Raw genomic sequence first — 21,463 nt, 5'->3', positions numbered from 1 at the left:
TTCTTGGGAGTCTGAGGCAAGAGAATCACTTAAGCCCAAGATTTTGAGGTTGCTGTGAACTGTGACGCCAGAACACTCTACCAGGGGTCAGAGGGAGACTCTGTCTCAAAAAAATAAAAAATACTGATTTCATTGCTGGAGGTTTGAAATAAATAATAAATAAATAAAGGAGCTTTTGGGGTTTGTTTTTTTTTCTTTTGTTCTTTTTGCATTTTATATAGATGATTCCAGCCCTAGTACAGAAAATAGTTTGAGGAATGGGGTGGCCATAGCACTATGAAGTTATGACTGTCATCAGAAGAGATGAGGGAAGCTTGAAGGACCATGGAGAGACATATACAGGATGCAGAGGTTTTAGAAGAGAAATCATAAAGGGGCGGTGCCTGTGGCTCAGAGGGTAGGGCGCTGGCCCCATATGCCAGAGGTTGCTGGTTCAAACCCAGCCCTGGCCAAAAAAAAAAAGAAGAGAAATCATCTACTCGGGAGGCTGAGGCAAGAGAATCTCTTAAGCCCAGGAGTTGGAAGTTGCTGTGAGCTGTGTGTTGCCATGGCACTCTACCCAGGGCCATAAAGTGAGACTCTGTCTCTATAAAAAAAAAAAAAAAAAAAAGAAGAGAAATCATAAGAACTTGGAAATGGGCTAGATATGGGGAATAGAAAGGGATAGAAAGAGACAGAGATGAGTCCTGTCTTCTGCTCCTGGACTGCTGATGCTACTGAGATGGGGAGACTGGACAAATAAAGCTTTGGGGGGTAGGGACTTAGAAAGATCATGAGTTTGAGGTGCCTTTGCAATGTCCCTATGGAAACGTCCAGTATCAGTTGGATATATACATTTGGAACTCAGGAAAGAACTATGAGATATCTCAGCATAGGTGGGAATGGAAGGTCTGTGAGTGAGATCGCTATGGAGTAGAGCAGGGTGAGGTGAGGAAAGCACCTAGGACAGAGCTTTGAAATCTGTTAGCCAGAGCAGGATAAGCCTGCAAAAGCAGCTCAGAAAGACAGTGGGGGAGGTAGGACAGCCAGAAGAGTGTCCTAGAGATCAGGGGAAATGTCTCTCAAAGGGCAGGGGGGAGACTGTTGATAAGGAGAGAGGGCACAATAGTACCTAATACATCCGAGAAGGCAGTGGGAAGACATCGATGGCTTAGCCAAAGACACTCAGGCCAGGGAACATCTGGCAGAGGCAGAAACCTTACTGCCCTGGGCCAGCAGAGAGTGGATCCCAAGAGGGTGGAGTTGGTGAGGAGGGACCACTCTTTCAAGAAGTTCGATTGAGGTTGGACACAGTGGCTTGTGTTTATAACCTAACACTCTGGGAGGCCAAGATGGATGGAGCACCTCAGCTCGGAAGTTCAAGACCAGCCGGAACAAAAGCAAGACCCCATCTCTACTAAAAATAGAAAAACTAGCTGGGTGTAGTAGCAGGCACCTGTAATCTACTTGGAAGGCTAAGGCAAGGGGATTGCCTGAGCCCAGGAGTTTGAGGTTGCTGTGAGCTGTGACACCACAGTACTCTACCAAGAGCAACAAAAGGAAACTCTGTCTAAAAAAAAAAAAAAAAGAAAAGAAAAAGAAAAAAGAAAGCTAACCAGTGGGCACAGGATAGAAGCATAGGTAGGAGGCTCCGCTCTAGACACTATGGTCAGAGAGAAGGAGATGACGGATGCTTGCCTAGGTCAACCAGAAGGGAACAAGAAGTTGAGAGAGTACCTTTGGATGACGTCTATATTCTTGGTTAGTCAGGAGATAAGGGCACCTACTAAAAGAGGAAAGGAGAGAAGGTGTGGGGTTTGAGGAGAGTAAAGATAGTTTGAAACCATTTCAAGTGAACCAAAAGGGAGCAGTGCTGAGGGAAAACCTGAGGTTGGCAATTATCTATAAAATGTCTAGAGTCCCAGTTTGCCCGGGCTTTTTCTCCCCAGATCTCAGCTGAGGGAAGATGGCTGGGTCCCTTCAGGTGGCTGCCATGACAAGGGAGAATAGTAGAAAGGCTCGTATTTGGCAAGTTGTGCTGTTGAAATGGGAGGCAAGCAGGGTAAGGCCATGGATAAAAAGAAGACAAGAGGGCGGCGCCTGTGGCTCAGTGAGTAGGGTGCCGGCCCCATTTGCCGAGGGTGGCGAGTTCGGACCCAGCCCCGGCCAAACTGCAACAGAAAAATAGCCGGGCGTTGTGGCGGGCGCCTGTAGTCCCAGCTGCTCGGGAGGCTGAGGCAAGAGAATCGCGTAAGCCCAAGAGTTAAGAGGTTGCTGTGAGCCGTGTGATGCCACGGCACTCTACCCGAGGGCGGTACCGTGAGACTCAGTCTCTACAAAAATAAATAAATAAATAAAAAGAAGACAAGAGCCAGCAGACTGACTGGGCCCACAGGGTGGGAGGAGTGAGATGGACAAGGTATGCCTCAGTTATTCTTTTTGGAAATGGCTGTTTCTGGCAATAATGCAGTCCAGTGGGGTGACCATGGGAGCAGAAGGGATGGGTGAGATGGAGTGTAGGGGCCACTACGGCACAAGAGGAGGCCAAGGGACCAGAAAGCCAGGGTGCTGGAGCATCCCAAGGGCACTGGGGTAGGGACAACGGCAGGATGCAGCCTTGCTTGATGCGTCTGGGTGAGATGGGGGAGAACATGCCCTACCAGCCGTGTGTTCTGGGCTTCTACCTGAGCGTTCTGCTCTTCAGACACTGATGGAGCTCAGTTGGGAGGCAGTCACTCTCCTTTTGGATCATTGAGAGGGCATGGCTGGGTCTTCTCCAGGAGCCTGAAACAACATAGATACTCAATATCTGCTGGAAGAATTAATTTTTCTCTCTCTTTTTTTTTGAAGAATTAATTAATACTTAGCTTATTAAGAATAAAAAAGCAAGGCTGGGCGTGGTGGCTCATGCTTGCAATCCTAGCACTCTGGGAGGCAGAGAGGTAGGTGGATTGCCTGAGTTCACGAGTTCAAGACAAGCCTGAGCTAGAGCAAGACCTCATCTCTAAAAATAACCAGGCATTGTGGTGGGCGCCTGTAGTCCCAGCTACTCGGGAGGTTGAAGCAAGAGGATTGCTTGAGCCCAAGAGTTTGAGGTTGCTGTGAGCTGTGACACCACAGCACTCTACCGAGGGAGGCAAAGTGACACTGTCACAAAATTAAAAATAATAATAATAAAAAAGCAAACAAAAGTGAGGGGTCCTGATGATAGAGAAGAAAGGCAGAAATTGAGGCAATATTGACCCCACTTCATTCGATCAGCTGTTCAGGTTGAAAGATAGAATTAAAAAAAAAAAAGAAAAAGTTCTTTTTATTTTTGGCCAGGGCTGGGTTTAAACCCGCCACCTCTGGCATATGGGACTGGCACCCTACCCCTTTGAGCCACAGACACTGCCCAAAAAAGTTCTTATAGTCTCAGCACCTGTGGCTCAAGCGGCTAAGGCGCCAGCCACATACGTCTGAGCTGGTGGGTTCGAATCCAGCCCAGGCCCACCAAACAACAATGATGGAATAGCCAGGCATTGTGGCGGGCGCCTGTAGTCTCAGCTACTTGGGAGGCGGAGGCAGGAGAATTGCTTGAGCCCAGGAGTTGGAGGTTCCTGTGAGCTATGAAGCCATGGCACTCTACCCAGGGCAACAGCTTGAGGCTCTGTCTCAAAAAAAAAAATAAAGGAAAAAGAAAAAGTCCTTATAAACAGAAGAGATTATACTAGCTTGCTAGGCCTGCTGTAACACAATAACAGAGTGCCCTAAACAACAGAAATTTATTTTCTCCCAGCTTTGGAAGCTACAAGTCCAAGATCAGGGTGGCCCCAGGGCTGGTTTCTTTTGAGGCCTTTCTCACCGTGTCCTCCACTTGGCCTTTCCTCTGTGTCATAGGCCCCAGGTATCTCTCTGTATCCAAACTTGTTTGTATAAGAACGGCAGCCAGATTGGATTCCAACCCACCTGAAAGACCTCATAAACTGATCATGTTTAACCATTTAATGATCCTAGTTCCAAATTCAGTCATATTTTGAGATAAGAGGGGCTTGTGCCTCAACATATAAATTTTGGGAAGCCATAACTCAGCTTGTGACAGGAACCGTGTTTGAGATGTTCGCCTTCTCTTTGTTCTGCCTATGCAGCCTTCCTTGTTTAGCTCCTTCCATTGAGCCCATATCCAGACACTGACCCTGCAGAGCTTCCCGCAAGACTGCCACGCCCCTCAGCCTGGGAATCTCCGTCCTGAGCAGCTGCTTCTGAGGGCTGGAGATAGGAATCTCCCCAAGTCACTGGACACCCATTGTCGATTTTCTCCTTAGAAGCCAGATGAGGATAGCTTGAAACAGCCTCTCAAGATGTGGAAAACAAAACCTTCAGTTCTGCAGTGGTGTTGCCATTGCTGGGGATGGGGAAGTATGTGGAGGAAGGAAAGGGGGAGTATAGGCACTAAACTTAAGTCATTCTGGGGCTGGCACATGTGACATATTTAGGCTTGCTGGTTCTGAATCAGATCACTAACTTCATGTTCTTTCTCACTAGAGCAGAACTCAGATTTTCAACTCCCCCACTTTAGGTAGAAAGTCATTGACTTTCAAATTCACAATTCCACTGGCTTTTTGTCACACAGCTCTTTCCTGGGTTGTGTTCTGCTGGTGCTAAGGATGTGGCACATATTGTAAAGCCAGTCTTTGACCAGTGAGTCAACTCTGGCTAGCCAATACAAGCTAGCAAAAGCAGACTGGACGAACTGCAGCATCCTGGGCTCATGCTAAGAGCAGTGTCAGGGAGGACAACAAAACCAGGGTCAGGAGAATTTTCTTGTTTTTGTTTTTTTTTTTCCGCTTTGAGCCAATCATTTAAATTTTTTTTTTTGTTTGTTTTCAGTTTTTAGCCGGGGCTGGGTTTGAACCTGCCACCTCCGGCATATGGGGCCGGTGCCCCACTCCTTTGAGGCACAGGCGCCACCCTGAGCCAATTATTAATGATCTGGGAAGGTTTTTGTTTCTGTTTTTTGGTCTTTTTGAGACAGAGTCTCACTCTACCGAAGGCAACATAGTGAGACTCTGTTTCAAAAAACAAATAAATAAATAAGTGACTGATACCCAAACAGAGCACTAATGATCCCTAATGTGACACCTGAGAAGTCCCTCTCTAACTCTCCCCTCCTCTAGGTGACTCAGAGTATGCTAAAGATCAGATCGGTCCAGTGAGTAAGCTCGCATCATATAGAAAGATAGTGGTGGAATTAAAACCAAAGCTGTAAGAGTGGGGTTGTTGTGAATCGGCTTCAAAGTGGCTCCAGAGACAGATTTGTTCACAAGCCTCACCTGGGAGAGAAAAGCGTGAGGGCAAAAAACACAAGTTGCTTCTGTTCCCACCTTCCCCTGCCCTCTCCCTTCTCACCCACTAGGGTTGCATTGTGCCCGGAGGTGGTGTCCATGGATGGGGGATGGGAAGTGGGAGGGTGTGGAGCAGTGACTTGAGTGGCTGGTGCTAGTCACCTTGAGCAAGTAACTAATTCAGCAAATAAATAAATGTACTGAGAATAACTGGAGTCAAAGATTACTCACTGTGTGAGAAGGGATTTACAAATATGGATGGGGAAGAGTTAGAATCCTCGGGTGTTAATGTGTTAGAAGAATCAGAGTGGCTTTTTTTTTTTTTTAATTGAGACAGAGTCTCCTTTGTCACCCTTGGTAGAGGTCATGGTGTCATAACTCACAGCAACCTCAAACTCTTGGGCTTAAGCGATTCTCTTGCCTCATCCTCCCTAGTAGCTAGGACTACAGGCACCTGCCACAACGCCCGGCTATTTTTTGTTTAGCAGGTCAGGTTCAAATCCACCAGCCCTGGAGCATGTGGCCAGCACCCTAACCACTGAGCTATAGGTACCCCCAGAGTGGCCTTTAAATATATGATCTAGAAATATAGATATGGTTATACATGTACAACACACACATGTACACATCCATGTTTTATTTTGTTTTTTGCTATGTAGTAATGAGCAAACCAAACACCCAGATCTTGGGTTTCATTAAAAAGCCTCAAGGTTTCATGGAAAAATTGCTGTTTTCAGGACTTTTGAAGAGGCTCCCACTGGCCCAAACAAGGATAATTTGGACATTAAAATAAGTAGTGGATTAAAACCCACTTAAAGCCAGGAATCCATGGCTGGGTGAGGTGGCTCATACCTGTAATCCTACTAGCACTCTGGAAGGCCGAGGTGGGTGGGATGCCTGAGTTCAGGAATTGGAGAATAGTCTGAGCAAGAGTGAGACCCTGTCTCTAAAAATAGCCGGGCGCTGTGGCTGGCACCTGTGGTCCCATCTATTCAGGAGGCTGAGGCAAGAGGATGGCTTGAGCCCAGGAGTTTGAGGTTGCTGTGAGGTAGGATACCATGGCACTCTACTTAGGATGACAGAGTGAGACCATGTCTCAAAAAAACAAAAGAACAGGATTCCATCAATCTTTTTTGTTTTTCTTGAGACACAGCCTCAAGCTATTGCTCTGGGTAGAGTGCTGCGACATCACAGCTCACAGCAACCTCCAAGTCCTGGGCTCAAGCAATTCTCTTGCCTCTGCCTCCCAAGTAGCTGGGACTACAGGCACCTGCCGCAACGCCCGGCTATTTTTTGGTTGCAGCCGTCATTGTTGTTTGGCGGCCTGGGCTGGATTCGAACCCTCCAGCTCAGGTGTATGTGGCTGGTGCCTTAGGTGCTTGAGCTACAGGCGCCGAGCTGAATCTTTTTTTTTTTTTTTTTATGACAGAGTCTCACTTTGTCACCCTTGGTAGAGGTCATGGCCATAGCTCATAGCAACCTCAAACTTTCGGGCTCAAGTGATTCTCTTGCCTCAGCCTTCCAAGGAGAGCTGGGACTACAGGTGCCCGCCACAACGCCTGGCTATTTTTTGGTTGTAGTTGTCATTGTTGTTTGGTAGGCCTGAGCTGGGCTCGAACCCGCCACCCTTGGTGTATGTGGCCGGCACCCTAGCTGCTGAGCTACAGGCCTCGAGCCATGAGGAAATGTTTCTAAAGAGACAGATGAGACATGACAACAGAAAGCATCGCGTGGTACCGGATAAAATCCTGAGCCCAAAAGGAAGAGAAAACCAGTGGATGAATCTGAATGAGTTCTCGGAGGGAGCAGCAGGGTTGTACCAATGTTGATTTCCTGACTGGAAGGGCGAACGGTGGCAATGGAGGAATGTCCTTGTGTTTTGGAGGTACATACTAGAGAATTTAAGGGTGACAGAGTATAATGTCAGAAAGAGACACGGCGATGGAACAAATGTGATAAAATGTTAACTGTTGAGAAATTTGGGTGAAAGGCACATAGAAGTTCTTTGTACTGGTTTTGAAATTTTCCTAGAGGTTTGGAACTATTTCAACATTTAAAATACAAATACAAAAAAAAATACAAGTCTAAAAGCAATTTTTTTTATTTACAGTATAAAGGTTACAAAGGTATATATGTATTTATATATATATATAACACCCTTAAGTTACAAATTTTCATTGTAATGTACAATGCTATATGTTGATAAGCAACTCAAGGGGAAGTGTTGTCTATGCATCTATATTTATAGAGTATACATAAAGCTTTTTTAAAAATTAAGAACACAAATACTGCCCTGTTTTATGCCTTGGGTTTTTGGTTTGGTATCCAGAAGATTTGAGATTTAAATTTTAAATAAGACTTAAAAAGAAGTCTTGTTTAAATACGAGGTTCTAAAAAGAAGAAAAACTCCAGAATATCACATCCTTTTAATTATTTGTAGAAGTATTATTTAAGCTTTTTAAGTCTTTTTACTTAACAAAAATGAAAGCAGAATGGGAAAGAACACATCAGGGGGTATGATCAGAGTTTGCAGAGATTAGCCAAAATAGGCCTTCAGTGGGTAATGGTTTTCCACATTATCTTCTAAATGACCCCAGCTCTAGTACCCAAAAGGAAAACATTATTTGGGCACCAAGGCCTTATAATGGTGAACTCATCCAACAGATTGTAAACATAACACAAGAGTCTTATAGTGGAGGGGAAAACCCGAAACCAGTTCTTAGGATAAGGGCAGATTTGCTACAAGGTGAGAAGAGTATTATAGAGAATAGTGACTGCGGAAAACCCGAAGCTTAAATAATTTCTTCTCCCCCAAATTCTATTAATTCCCAAAACAGGGGTGAAAAGACACGGCGCCCACTTTAACAGGACCAAGATAGAAGGAAAGTAGTTCTTCCAACCTAGGAGGAATAGACACTTAAAATATGTGCTGGTTTCCATAATATACAATCTTAGCACCTGATTGTCGAAGGTTAGGTTTAAAGTAAAGACCGAGACACTGAAGGCCTGACCTAATTTCTGTGCACAATTCCAGGACACTGGAAAACAAAACAGAATGAGCTCATGTGATTATGTCCCCTGTTTCATGCCAATTACGGCTACTTTCTCGGGCGTCCAGGGACATTGCCTGAAAAGGTGACCCTAGTGATAAAAGGAAGGCAAGCTGGACAGAAAGGGACTGTGTATGAAACTTAGGGAAAAAAATCAGTCAACCTCTTATTTTCTTTAGGTACCCTTTTCACTGAGATTTAATGCCAGAGTATTCCAGAAAAAGTGGAATTTTTCTAAGTTTTAAACATATACATGGGATCTATCATTGGGGGAGAAATATTCCAACTACTATGTATATAAAGACTTCTAGTGAATGAGATGCTTAAATTGTGTAAGTGTGGAAATGAATGGGTTAGGAAAATTTAGAAACAAAGGACTGATGAAATATGCATTTAGCTTTGCTGTTCATAGTTAAAAGAAACTTTTTTTTTTCCTCAAAGAAAGATTTTCCTATTGATCCACTTTGGGCAATAGAGCTTAATTCTTTGTTGTAATTTATCTTACTAAGGATACTGTATTCTGTTTTCTTTCCCAAGCTAAAGTTTAATTTGCATTAAAAAATGCGTGATGCAAAGCCTGACCTACTTAAATGTGCTTGGAGTTCTTTCACATTGACATGAATCAAAGCCTGAGCATCTCTGTAAACATTTTCCAGTTGGTCAGATCCAGATGAGCAGAACTGGACTGATAAACAGACGGCAGGGTGTGACTGAGAAACTGGGCATTATGAACTTTCTTTTGGACCTGTCGGAATGCCTGGTACAGAACTACACATTAATAAATGTTAATTAGGCTCAGTGCCTGTAGCTCAAGCGGCTAAGGCGCCAGTCACATACACCAGAGCTGGTGGGTTTGAATCCAGCCTGGGCCTGCCAAACAACGACAACTACAACCAAAAAATAGCCGGGCGTTGTGGTGGGCACTTGTAGTCCCAGCTACTTAGGAGGCTGAGGCAAGAGGAGCTTAAGCCCAGGAATTGGAGGTTGCTGTGAGCTGTGATGCTACGGCACTCTACCCAGGGCAACAACTTGAGGCTCTGTCTCAAAAAAAATAAAAATAAAATATTAGTTGGACATGGTGGCTCACACCTATAATCCTAGCCCTCTGGGTGGCTGGGGCAGAGGGATCCCTTGAGCTCAGGAGTTCCAGACCAGCCTGAGCAAATGCAAGACCCGTCTCCACTAAAAATAGAAAAATTAGCCTGTTGCTGGGTAGGGCGCCTATAGTCCCAGCTACTCGGGAAGCTGAGGCAGGAGGATAGCTTGAGCCCAGGAGTTTGAGGTTGCTGTAAACTAGGCTGATGTCATGGCACTCTAGCCTGGGCAACAGAGTGAGACTCTGTCTCAAAAAGAAAAAAAAAAGTTAATCAGATGAAAGAATACATGAGTTAATTAGCCTTGCAGTTTCAAAGTTCCTCCAAATATGCAAATAACCTTTTGTGTATTCATAAAAGACTTCTATTGTTTTGGTACAGGTGACATTGTGTCAATGGCATGAAGGTAAGATTACTAAACTTGGGACACCACGCACTCTACAAAAAAAAAAAAAGATTACTAAGCTTGGGAAACTTAGAGAGACCATGTTTCTAAAAAAAAAAAAAAAAAAAGAAAGAAAGAAAGACAGAAAGAGAAAAATTAGCTGGGCATGGTGGCAGGCACCTGTAAGTCCCAGATACTCAGGAGGCTGAGGCAAAAGGATTGCTTGAGCCCAGGAGTTTGAGGCTGCAGTGAGCTATGATGATGCCAATGCACTTTATCCCAGTGGTTCTCAAGCTTCCTAATGTTGTGACCCTTTAATACAGTTCCTGTGGGTCATGACCCACAGGTTGAGAACCACTGCTCTATCCTAAAACTGAGAAAGGTCATTTACAGGACTCAGAATTTATGAATACAACCAGGACTCTTAATCTTACATAATAATGAAGTATCGGGCGGCGCCTGTGGCTCAGTCAGTAAGGCGCTGGCCCCATATATGAGGGTGGCGGGTTCAAACCCAGCCCCAGCCAAACTGCAACAAAAAAATAGCCGGGCGTTGTGGTGGGCGCCTGTAGTCCCAGCTACTCGGGAGGCTGAGGCAGAAGAATCACTTAAGCCCAGGAGTTGGAGGTTGCTGTGAGCTGTGTGAGACCATGGCACTCTACCGAGGGCCATAAAGTGAGACTCTGTCTCTACAAAAAAAAAAAATAAAATAAAATAATGAAGTATCATTTCTCTGTTATGTGTCTTTAGTTTTAACCAATCTATTTTTGTTTGTTTGTTTGTTTGTTTTTTCAGTTTCTGGCCGGAGCTGGGTTTGAACCCACCACCTCTGGTATATGGGGCCGGCGTCCTACTCCATGAGCCACAGGCACCGCCTTAACCAATCTATTAAAGAGCAATTCAAAGATCATGGTTTATATGGTAGTAATCATATGTTCACTGGAGAGTAATGAATTTACAAAAGGCATATTTATGCATAACATTTAAACATGGATTCACTTCTAAAACTAGAATATGCTTTGCTTCAGTCACCCAAAATGGGAAGGAAGAATAGAGGTGGCAGGGCGGTGCCTGTGGCTCAAAGAGTAGGGCGCTGGCCCCATATACTGGGGGTGGCGGGTTCAAACCCAGCCCTGGCCAAAAGAACTGCAAAAAAAAAAGAAAGAAAGAATAGAGGTGGCAAGTGATTGTACTCAAGTTTATGTTGTAAAACAGAAAAAAATCTTGTTGAAATATTCTTTTGTGTTAATACTTAACAAGCATTCTAGATGGGAGCTGAGCTAGTGTGAGAGAGACAAGTGAACAGTTGCGCTCTGTGTGCCTACCGCACCTTACCCTTAACCTGAAATTCGTTCTGTTAATACAATAAACTTATATCACTGATCTGCCAGATGTTTTTCCTAGAGAAAGGGTTTCAAATCAGCCACTTAGGCAGTCTATTACTCGTGTAAAATAAATTCCACTTAACATCATTACCGCATAGGAATAACTATATTGTTCAAAAATACATAATCTTGATACACAGCATAATTATTTTAGAGCTGTCATCACACATTTATCGAGTATGTATGTATCCAGCACAGTGAAAGACACAGCTTAAGTGGGGGGGAGACAGACTTGCTACTATTGGTTTTTAAAGACAGGATGTGGAAAGTCAAAATAATTCTAGATTACCAAGCAATTAACATAAGGACACAGAGAGAGAATGTAGGTGATGACAGATTCCTACTTTCATGTTCAGTGGGAAAAAGAAAAGCCATAATTACAACTGAAATTTAACTGAAACTGATTTCCAAATTCAAAGTAGAATATCATGTATTATATGATGATATATATGTGTCTGGCATATAATATCATACCTGATAGAGATATATAAAAAAATGAATATGACTATAGTCATATTCAACTTAAAGTTTAAGCAGAATCCCAAATTTAAATGTCTCTTCTCCTTACATAGATATTTGATCTAATCACAGCAATCTGCTTTGAAACCAAAGAGATCTGGCATTTTACTTCTTTATTAGCGACTGAAACAAGAAGACCTTTGGCTTTCTAACCAGCCATTTCATTCATGGCTTCAACAGCCAATGAATGGCAGCCAGATGGAAATGTACGCTGGCTATTTGGATAGTTTAAATATTATGTACAATCAATAGCTTATAACCAATGAAAATAGTAAGAACATAATTCAGCATAAGTGTTCAAGGTAAGATACAAAAAAGCAGAGAAAGTGCTTGAGTCTACAGGTCTTCCCTGAAAGTGTCCAAAATTTTAACTCTGAGCAAGTAGGGCTCTTCATATAATTTGCATAGCAGCATACAAAGTAATTTGCATTAAAAAGTATGAACAGAGATTCTTCCATGGCTTTGAAAACAAATATATCCACATGCATGTAAGTTAAGCAAGAAGACCCGGAGTTTCTCACAAAACTAAGAAAAAGTCTATCATAGCTTTTTCTCACACTTTTGTCCATTAAAGCCATTTATAGCAAAACCTGTTTCTGAGAGAAACATAATCTTGTCCAGATTCCACACAGCTGAATTTTTTTGCCCCAAGACCAAATTCTGATTTATCAGTTAAGTGCCTTTTCAGTTGGAAAAAACTTTGTTACCATTCTGCTTAGGAGGATAAATTAAGAAAACAAATAATCAGTTACAATGTTAGCCATTTGTTGTTGCCATTTTTCTACTTACAAAAATATAAGAAATAAATAACTCAATCTCTCCTGTCATGCAATAATTTTCAGTAACAAAGTTTGTGAAAGTAAAGATGATAAAAACAGGTACTATTAGACTTTCCCTAGCCCCAAAAGTGCGAAAATATGGCTTTAAAAGAGATGAATGAAATTTAAAGTAACATTTTTGATTGCCTATACATGTTCCAATATTTAACCTGAAACTCTTATCTACTAGGTAGGTGAGTTTACAGTTATGACTATCTAATAAATACCGTATAAACAAACATTTAAGTATTTCTTCATATAAGATATGAGTTACTAATTTCCAGGTTTATTTGATGACTTCAGGAAAGGATTTAACTTTTTCAGGGAAAAAAAAAGCCTTTTCTTTTTCTTTTGTTCCTTTCCTCTTCTTTTTACGAAGGGAAGTTTTAGGAAAAGAGGAGGAAGGCTTTTCAGACACCAATTGGCTGCTTCGGGGTGCCTTGTGTGGAATGTGGAGAAGACGTCTAAGCCCCAGGTCTCAGGGAAGTGGTCCATCTGAATTAGGGGGACACTAATCTGCAGTTTCTTTTCCATTTTGCACACAGAAGCCCACAGCATCCTCAACAGTTGTCCTAATGCAAAATGAAAACAAAAAGTTGGCTGGTTCTATAAAAAAGTTGAAATATCAAAAATGCCCATTTTTTAGTTATCATTTGAAAATGATTTGCCATATTTTGGCATCTAAATACAAAATACCTATTTGTCAAGGTGTCCCATTCATTAGAAAGCACTTCATTTGTGGTTTGAAAAATCCCACAAACATACTTAATTATCACCCATGATTGGAAAGCTGTTAATGTAAATCAAGTGGCCTAAGGGCTCTTGCTCTTGAGGCAGCTGGTGGCCAAAGAAAACTTCCCATATACTTTCATTTCACATCATAACTAAAAAGATATTATTGAAAACCTTAAGGCCGGGCATGGTGGCTCACTTTGGGAGGCTGAGGTGGGTGGATCACTTGAGCTTACAAGTTGGAGACCAGCCTGAGTAAAAGTGATACCCCATGTCTATTAAAAATAGAAAAAATAGCTGGGCAGTGTGGCAGGTGCCTTTAGTCCCAGCTACTAGGGAAGCTGAGGGAGGAAGATCACTTGAGCCCCGAAGTTTGAGGTTGCTGCGGGCTATGACGCCACAGCACTCTACCAAGGGTGACCAAGTGAGACTCTGTCTCGGAAAAAAAAAAAAAAAAAGAAAAGAAAACCCATGGACCTCAGTGCTATGAAGGACAGTTTAAGCTTGAGCAAAGTGAGCTGAAATGTACACATGCCCTGCCTCTTTGGCTCACCTAAGTCACACATACTTTAAGATCTTCATATAATTAATGAGCAGGGTGGCTCAGAACTTTCCTGGCAAATCTCAGTGACTTAGCCTTTCACATTAACATAGAAAACCTCAACCAAAGGGCTTTGCTGCTGAAGTCTGTGAACACGTGGTTCAACATTTCATGTTAATTATACTTTCACTGCAGAGCATCTGAGCCTTCTTGCCTGAGGGTACCATGTGTTAAAATTCTGCTTCTAGAAATCATAGCTAGACCTCCAGGATACTTTTTTCTTTCCTGATTTGAAAATTTATCTAAGATGTCACCAATCTTCAGTTTACGAATTTTCAAAACATAAAAAGGTCTAAAAAATAGTCTTTTGTCTAGATTGTAATTTCTAGTTTTATGTGGATCAAATAATTTATTTTTGGAACTTCAACAATTAGATGAAGCTGGGATAAGAACAGGCATCTCTCCCCAACCTCTGCCTGTTGCTGGTCTCACCATACGTGGGAAAGGAGGGCAGACTCATGGGCAAGGGAAGACCACAAGCTTACCATGTCTAACCAGGACTCTCCCTGCTGACGAGTCTGTTCTTTCATGTTCCCACCCATGGCCAGTCAGCATCAATACTACGCAGCCTCTGTTCTGCATATACAGGTGTGTCCTCTTCTCCCCAGCCCCCTCCCCGTTGCAGAGGGCCACCCTCCAGCCTCCCTGGTGCTCACATCCTCCTATGGCACTCTTAACAAATCTAGTAAATGAGAACTATTCTTAGACTTTTTTTTGGAGAGCATGAAGAACATCCAAACAAATATTACCTTTTTTTTCAGATGCAGGAACAGTGCTAATGTTGCCATTTTATATAGATATTATACTATTTTAAATGTTTTCAGATATATACCTCCTTCAAAATTAGGAAAGAAAAATGGAGTGTGATTCTCCAATATCACAAAATCAGCATTCTTAGTAATACGATGTCCCTATGATGATGTCTGGTAATGCTTTACAAAATGCAGGTTCCATGGTCTTGTCACCCTGCCCACTGTAGGGTGTGTTATGAAGCCCACTCTGAATCTTGAATTAGCAGCTGCTTGTCCATGCCACTCTGCGGCCACAGAGGGAGAGGGCCAGGGCCAGAACGCTGCATGGTTCACACAGCCCCAAGCAATCTGCCATGATGTTTGTGTTGAAGAGATGACTTCCCCTACAAAGTCTACTCTTCAAGCAAGCTGGCTCTTCAGGATTTATCTTCCTGAAAGAGATCCACCCACTGGAAAAGATGCCATTAAGGAAATCTACCTCAAAGACTACTCCTCAAAATGAGGAAAGATAATCTTCCTGGAATGGCAGTGATATCCAGTTACTCAAAGAGTGACTAATAAAGCTCCACTAACCCTAACCAAAGGCACATTTGGTAAGCAATAAAAAATGGCTTCACCTAAAATGAGGATTTTCTTTCAAAATAAACCTTATAACATCCCGTGGCTCCTACCAAAGATAAAATCAGAAAAACCTAAACCAAGCAGAACTTCCCTTTTAAAGCAATGGTTTCCAACTTGCTTTTCAACTTGGTCACCATCAGACAGGGAATGGAAGGCAAGGCAAATCAAATTTTGCAAGTTCTAAGTCCTAAAAATAGCACTTAAGAGTGGCAAAGCTTGTGATAAGCTGGGAATAGCCAGGGTGGGATGGAGAGACAGCCAGGACAGATAGAAAAACCTTTGGTGATGCAACTCAAGGACAGTAAACTCCACCAAGACATATGACCTATCTGGAATGACCAGGAAGTGATGGGCTGCTGCAAACTAGCACCTGGGAAGGGACAGTTGTCCTAAACAAGAGATCAAGGCTAAGCCCAAAATAAATCCTGCAGGAAGAAGAAAAAGGAAACAACTCTTGGCTATTTGATTATGTCTGAAAAGGAAAACAATGAGCCATCCTTTCTAGCAGGGGAAATAAACCTAATTACTTCTAAACCACATTATGAAACAAGACAATAAATCAATAGCTTCGTTTTGGAGCTTATTAGAGTCCTAAAATTTCTGGCCAAGGTAGACTGTGAAAGGCAGGCTCTTCTTAAACACGGTTATGGTTCAGCAGTGATCTGCAGGTCCTTGGGAAGGCACTGTGCTGGAGGAGAGAGCAGAGAGCAAAGAGCTTTCTTTTTGTGCTTTTTGTTCTGTGTGTTTTTTTTCTTTTGGAGATGGAAATACTTCTTGTGACAGTCAAGGCTCTTTTCTGATTTTCTGCTTCTCATACAAGCAGTCCCAAACGAGTAACTTTGGCTGACAAGAACGTGTGCAACACAAATACAATCGGCTTCGGACAAGAGTGCAGGTCCATGGTCTGTGGAAAAAGGACATTACCGTATACAGACAACTTAGTCAACAAAGATGCAAAATAAACAAGCTTATTTTTGTTTTTTGAGACAGGGTTGCCCCAGGATAGAGTGCAGTGGTATTAGGCTAGCTCACGGCAAATTCAAACTCCTGGGTTCAAGCGAGCCTCCTCCCTCAGCCTCCTTAGTAGCTGGGACTATAGGTGTCTGCCACAATACCTGGCTGATTTTTTACAGTTTTAGTAAAATCAAGGTCTCACTTTTGCTCAGGCTGGTCTCAAACTCCTAAGTTCAAGCAATCCACCTGCCTTGGCCTCCAGGAGTGCTAGGATTACAGGTGTGAGCCACTGCACCTGGCCAAAATAAGCAAATTTAAATGTGATGTTCTACTTTTTACAAAGAACTTGGATAAAGAACTTGTGCTAGAGCTATAAGAACTCTTAGGAAGTTAAAGCCACAAATAAAAGTAAACTAAGAAGTAAGGTTATCTGTAGCCGGGTGTTGTGGCGGGCACCTGTAGTCCCAGCTACTCGGGAGGCTGAGGCAAGAGAATCGCTTAAGCCCAGGAGTTGGAGGTTGCTGTGAGCTATGTGACGCCACGGCACTCTACTGAGGGCCATAAAGTGAGACTCTGTCTCTACACAAAAAAAAAAATAATAAAATAAATAAATAAAGAAGTAAGGTTATCTGGCTTGGCGCCAGTAGCTCAGTGAGTAGGGTGCTGGCCACATACACTGAAGCTGGAGGGTTTGAGAGTGGCCTGGGCCTGCTAAACAACAAGACAACTGCAACCAAAACATTGCTGGGCATTGTGAAGGGCACCTGTAGTCCCAGCTACTCGGGAGGCTGAGCAAGAAAATCACTTAAGCCCAAGAGTTTGAGGTTTTTGTGAGCTGTGACGCCATAGCACTCTACCGAGAGTGACACAGTAAAACACTATCTCAAAAAAAAAAAAAAAAGCCAGAACTGGGTGTGGTAGCACATGCCAATAATCCAGGCTACTTGGAAGACTGAAGTGAGAAGACTGTTCAAGCCTAAGAGCTCAAGGCCAGCCTGGGCAACATAGTGAGATTCCCATCTCTCTAAAAAAAAAAAAGAAAGTCAATCGAACAAAATAAATTTTTTTTAGCCACATTTTTTTTACAATCTCATTTGTAGATTGAACGACAATATCTCTACAATCTCTTTTTCTCTTGGTCAGTTCTAAAATGACCAAGGGCTGTGCTTGGTGGGTCATGCCTGTATTCCTACCACTTTGGGAGGCTGAGGTAGGTGGATTGCCTGAGCTCAGGAGTTTGAGACCAGCCTGAGCAAGAGCAAGACCCCATCTCTAAAAATAGCTGGGCAGAGTGGTGGACGCCTGTAGTCCCAGCTACTTGGGGGGCTGAGGCAAGAGGATTGGTTGAGCCCAAGAGTTTAAGGATACTATGAGCTATGACGCCATAGGAAAAAAAAAAAAAAAGAAATAAAATAAAATTTCCAAGATCGAATATTCCCAAATTTACATCCACTGTGACTGTGTCAGTAGACATAAGATTTTTTTTTTTTTTTTTGAGACAGAGTCTCACTCTGTCACCTTCAATAGAGTGCTGGGACGTCACAGCTCACAGCAACCTCCAACTCTTGGGCTTAAGCGATTCTCTTGCCTCAGCCTCCCAAGTAGCTGGGACTACAGGCACTCACCACAACACCGGCTCCTTTTTGTTGTTGTTGTTGTTGTTGTAGTTGTCATTGTTGTTTTAGCTGGCCCAGGCCAGGTTCTAACCTGCCAGCCTTGGTGCATGTGTGGGTGCCCTGCCCACTGAACTGCAGGCATCATCCTAGACATAAGATTTTACATATAAGACTTGAACTACTGGCTAGATATTGGTAAGACAGAAAAGGTACTACTTTACTCCTTTATCATAATTTATGATTTTTGATATATACATGACATTTTTCTCTGGACTCTCTAAGAGGAATCATGACTTCCTTTTGATATTGTCTTTAAAGAACAAAGAGACCAAAAAAAGATAATGGCTGTGTGGATATATCCATTTCTTTTCTTTCTTTTTTTAGACAGAGTCTCACTTTGTTGCCCTTGGTAGAGGGCCATGGTATCACAGCTCACAGCAACTTCCAACTCCTGGGCTTAGGCGATTCTCTTGCTTCAGCCTCCTGAGTAGCTGGGATAATAGGCACCTGCCACAATGCCTGGCTATTTTTAGAGATAGGGTCTTGCTCTGGCTCAGGCTGGTCTCATACTCATAAGCTTAGGTGATCCACCTGCCTTGGCCTCCCAAAGTGTTAGGATTATAGGTATAAGCCACCATGCCTGGCCCATTTCTTTTTTGCTGATCAGCAGAGTTTCTGTAGCAAACAACTTGCTCTATTACTCAACTCTTATTCCAATAAAACACTGATAATAGCAATGGATGGAATTTATTAAAGTTTGCCAGGTTTAGCATTTTATTTCTTTCTTTTTTTTTTTTTGTAGAGACAGAGTCTCACTTTATGGCCCTTGGTAGAGTGCCGTGGCCTCACACAGCTCACAGCAACCTCCAGCTCCTGGGCTGAAGCGATTCTCTTGCCTCAGCCTCCCAAGTAGCTGGGACTACAGGTGCCCGCCACAGCACCCGGCTATTTTTTTGTTGCAGTTTGGCCGGGGCTGGGTTTGAACCCGCCACCCTCGGCATATGGGGCCGGCGCCCTACTCACTGAGCCACAGGCGCCGCCCAGCATTTTATTTCTTATTTTTGGTAAAAACTTGGTTCTTAATAAGGGCTATTTTTTTTTTCCTTTTTAACATTCAAACAAAACTTTAAAAAGAATGGTTTCTTAATTTGAAGAAAGAAAAACAACAATAAAAACCTAAACCCAAGACCACCTTGAAACTGAAGAAAAATATCCTGGCTCCAAATGGAATGTCAGGCCATAATTTTTTCTTTAATTCCATAATTTTTTATGTAAGAGGTAAGACGTGATGAGAAGGAAAGAGAATGCCAATTAGAATAAACATGATTTTCAGTAACAATCTTACCAGTTCTCCCTCTGGACCACCAAAATCCAGATACAGATTTCTGATGCCATCATCAGCAGACATTTTCAGCCTTTCAAAAGGGTAGCGGTACAATATGCTGCTGGAGCCACCATTTTCCCTGGAGATAGTGAACCCATTTTCATAGTGGATAGTGAGTCTTACCTCTTGGCCATTTAACATGCAGCCTATTGAAGACAAGCAAAATACATCATTAGTAAAGTTATCAAGTAGTAGAAAAGGATTCTTGGGGCGGCGCCTATGGCTCAGTGAGTAGGGCACTGGCTCCATATACTGAGGGTGGCAGGTTCAAACCCAGCCCCAAACTGCAACAAAAAAATAGCTGGAGGTTGCTATTTTTTAAAATGAGACTCTGTCTCTAAAAAAAAAAAGAAAGAAAGAACACAAAAGGATTCTTCTGACTTCAAAAAAGGAAAAAAAATCTCTTGAGTATGTGTGATGCCTAACTTACATGAAACCTCTAAAGTGAGTTTTGTTTTGGTCATTGTTTTGGTTAACATCTTGACTGAAATGAAGCAAAAATGAACATCTCTCTCTTTGACATCTGATTTAGTTCAGTTCACTAAGTCTCCATTGAACACTTGTGTGGGTAAGTGTGTACAAGCTGTGCATGGCACGGGGGTAGTAAGAGGCATGGTTCCTGCTCTCAAGGGCTCCATAAGCACACTAGCATAAACACGAGCCCCCTGTGTAAGGCAGAATGCACCAAACATGACTAAACACCACACCACACTGAATAAAGCCAAAGTCAAGGAAAGGTCTCTTGCAGGACATGAGAATTCAGATAGGCCCTAAAGAATAGTTATAACTAACTGGATAGAAGGGAAGAACATTGAGCAAGGAGGAACAACTGGCCAGTACAATGGCTCACGCCTGAATCCCAGCACTCTGGGAGGCTGAGGGGGGTAGACTGCTTGAGCTCAGGAGTTTGACATGAACCTGAGCAAGAATGAGACCCCATCTCTACTAAAAATAAACAAACTAGCTGGGCATGGTGGCAGGTGCCTGGGAGGCTGAGACAAGAGGACTGCTTAAACCCAAGAATTAGACGTTGCTGTGAGTTATGATGCCACCAGGGTAACAGACTAAGACTATCTCAAAAAAAAAAAATTCTGGAGTGAAGCCATCTGGACCAGGGCATTTTTTGGTTGGAAGATTTTTTATTGTTTCTTTGATCTCAGTGCTTGAAATTGGTCTGTTCAGGAGCTCTATTTCTTCCTGGCTAAGTCTAGGGAGAGGGTGTGATTCCAAATATTGATCCATTTCCTTCACATTGTCAAATTTCTGGGCATACAATTTTTGGTAGTATTCAGAGATGATCTCTTGTATCTCTGTGGGATCAGTTGTTATTTCCCCTTTATCATTTCTGATTGAGGTTACTAGAGATTTTACTTTTCTAAAAACAGAGACATAGACACTTGGAATCAAATTGAAAACTAAGAAATGAAACTAACATCTTAAACTACCTAAACATCGATAAACCAAACAAGAACATACCTTGGGGGGAAGACTCCCTATTCAATAAATGGTGTTGGGAGAACTGGATGTCTACATGTAAAAGACTGAAACTGGACCCACACCTTTCCCCACTCACAAAAATTGATTCAAAATGGATAAAGGACTTAAATTTAAGGCATGAAACAATAAAAATCCTCAAAGAAAGCATAGGAAAAACACTGGAAGATATTGGCCTGGGGAAAGACTTCATGAAGAAGACTGCCATGGCAATTGCAACAACAACAAAAATAAACAAATGGGACTTCATTAAACTGAAAAGCTTCTGTACAGCTAAGGAGACAATAACCAAAGCAAAGAGACAACCTACACAATGGGAAAGGATATTTGCATATTTTCAATCAGACAAAAGCTTGATAACTAGGATCTATAGAGAACTCAAATTAATCCACATGAAAAAAGCCAACAGGGGCGGCGCCTGTGGCTCAGTCGGTAAGGTGCCGGCCCCATACAACCGAGAGTGGCGGGTTCAAACCCGCCCCGGCCAAACTGCAACCAAAAAATAGCCGGGCGTTGTGGCGGGCGCCTGTAGTCCCAGCTACTCGGGAGGCTGAGGCAAGAGAATCGCTTAAGCCCAGGAGTTGGAGGTTGCTGTGAGCTGTGTGAGGCCACGGCACTCTACCGAGGGCCATAAAGTGAGACTCTGTCTCTACAAAAAAAAAAAAAGAAAAAGTAAAAAGCCAACAATCCCATATATCAATGGGCAAGAGACATGAATAGAACCTTCTCTAAAGATGACAGACGAATGGCTAACA

At 42.8% G+C, this 21,463-nt stretch overlaps 1 protein-coding gene across 1 annotated transcript in view; it reads right to left on the bottom strand.

Annotated features, from left to right (window-relative positions):
• Positions 1–7,390: 7,390 nt before the first annotated feature.
• Positions 7,391–21,463, bottom strand: part of SNTB2 (syntrophin beta 2) — a 116,667-nt gene continuing 102,594 nt past the window's right edge. The window contains exons 6-7 of the mRNA XM_053605100.1: positions 19,176–19,360; positions 7,391–16,164 (exon numbers count right to left, since the gene is read on the bottom strand). Coding sequence (XP_053461075.1) covers positions 16,072–16,164; positions 19,176–19,360 — 278 coding nt within the window. The 3' untranslated portion in view covers positions 7,391–16,071. The remainder of the gene's footprint in view (positions 16,165–19,175; positions 19,361–21,463) is intronic.

This window comes from Nycticebus coucang, chromosome 2 (genome assembly GCF_027406575.1).
Source record: "Nycticebus coucang isolate mNycCou1 chromosome 2, mNycCou1.pri, whole genome shotgun sequence".
In the NCBI taxonomy this organism is placed as follows: Eukaryota; Metazoa; Chordata; class Mammalia; order Primates; family Lorisidae; genus Nycticebus; species Nycticebus coucang.
Note: the sequence above shows the minus strand (reverse complement) of the source record. Positions and strands in the feature narration are given on the sequence as shown.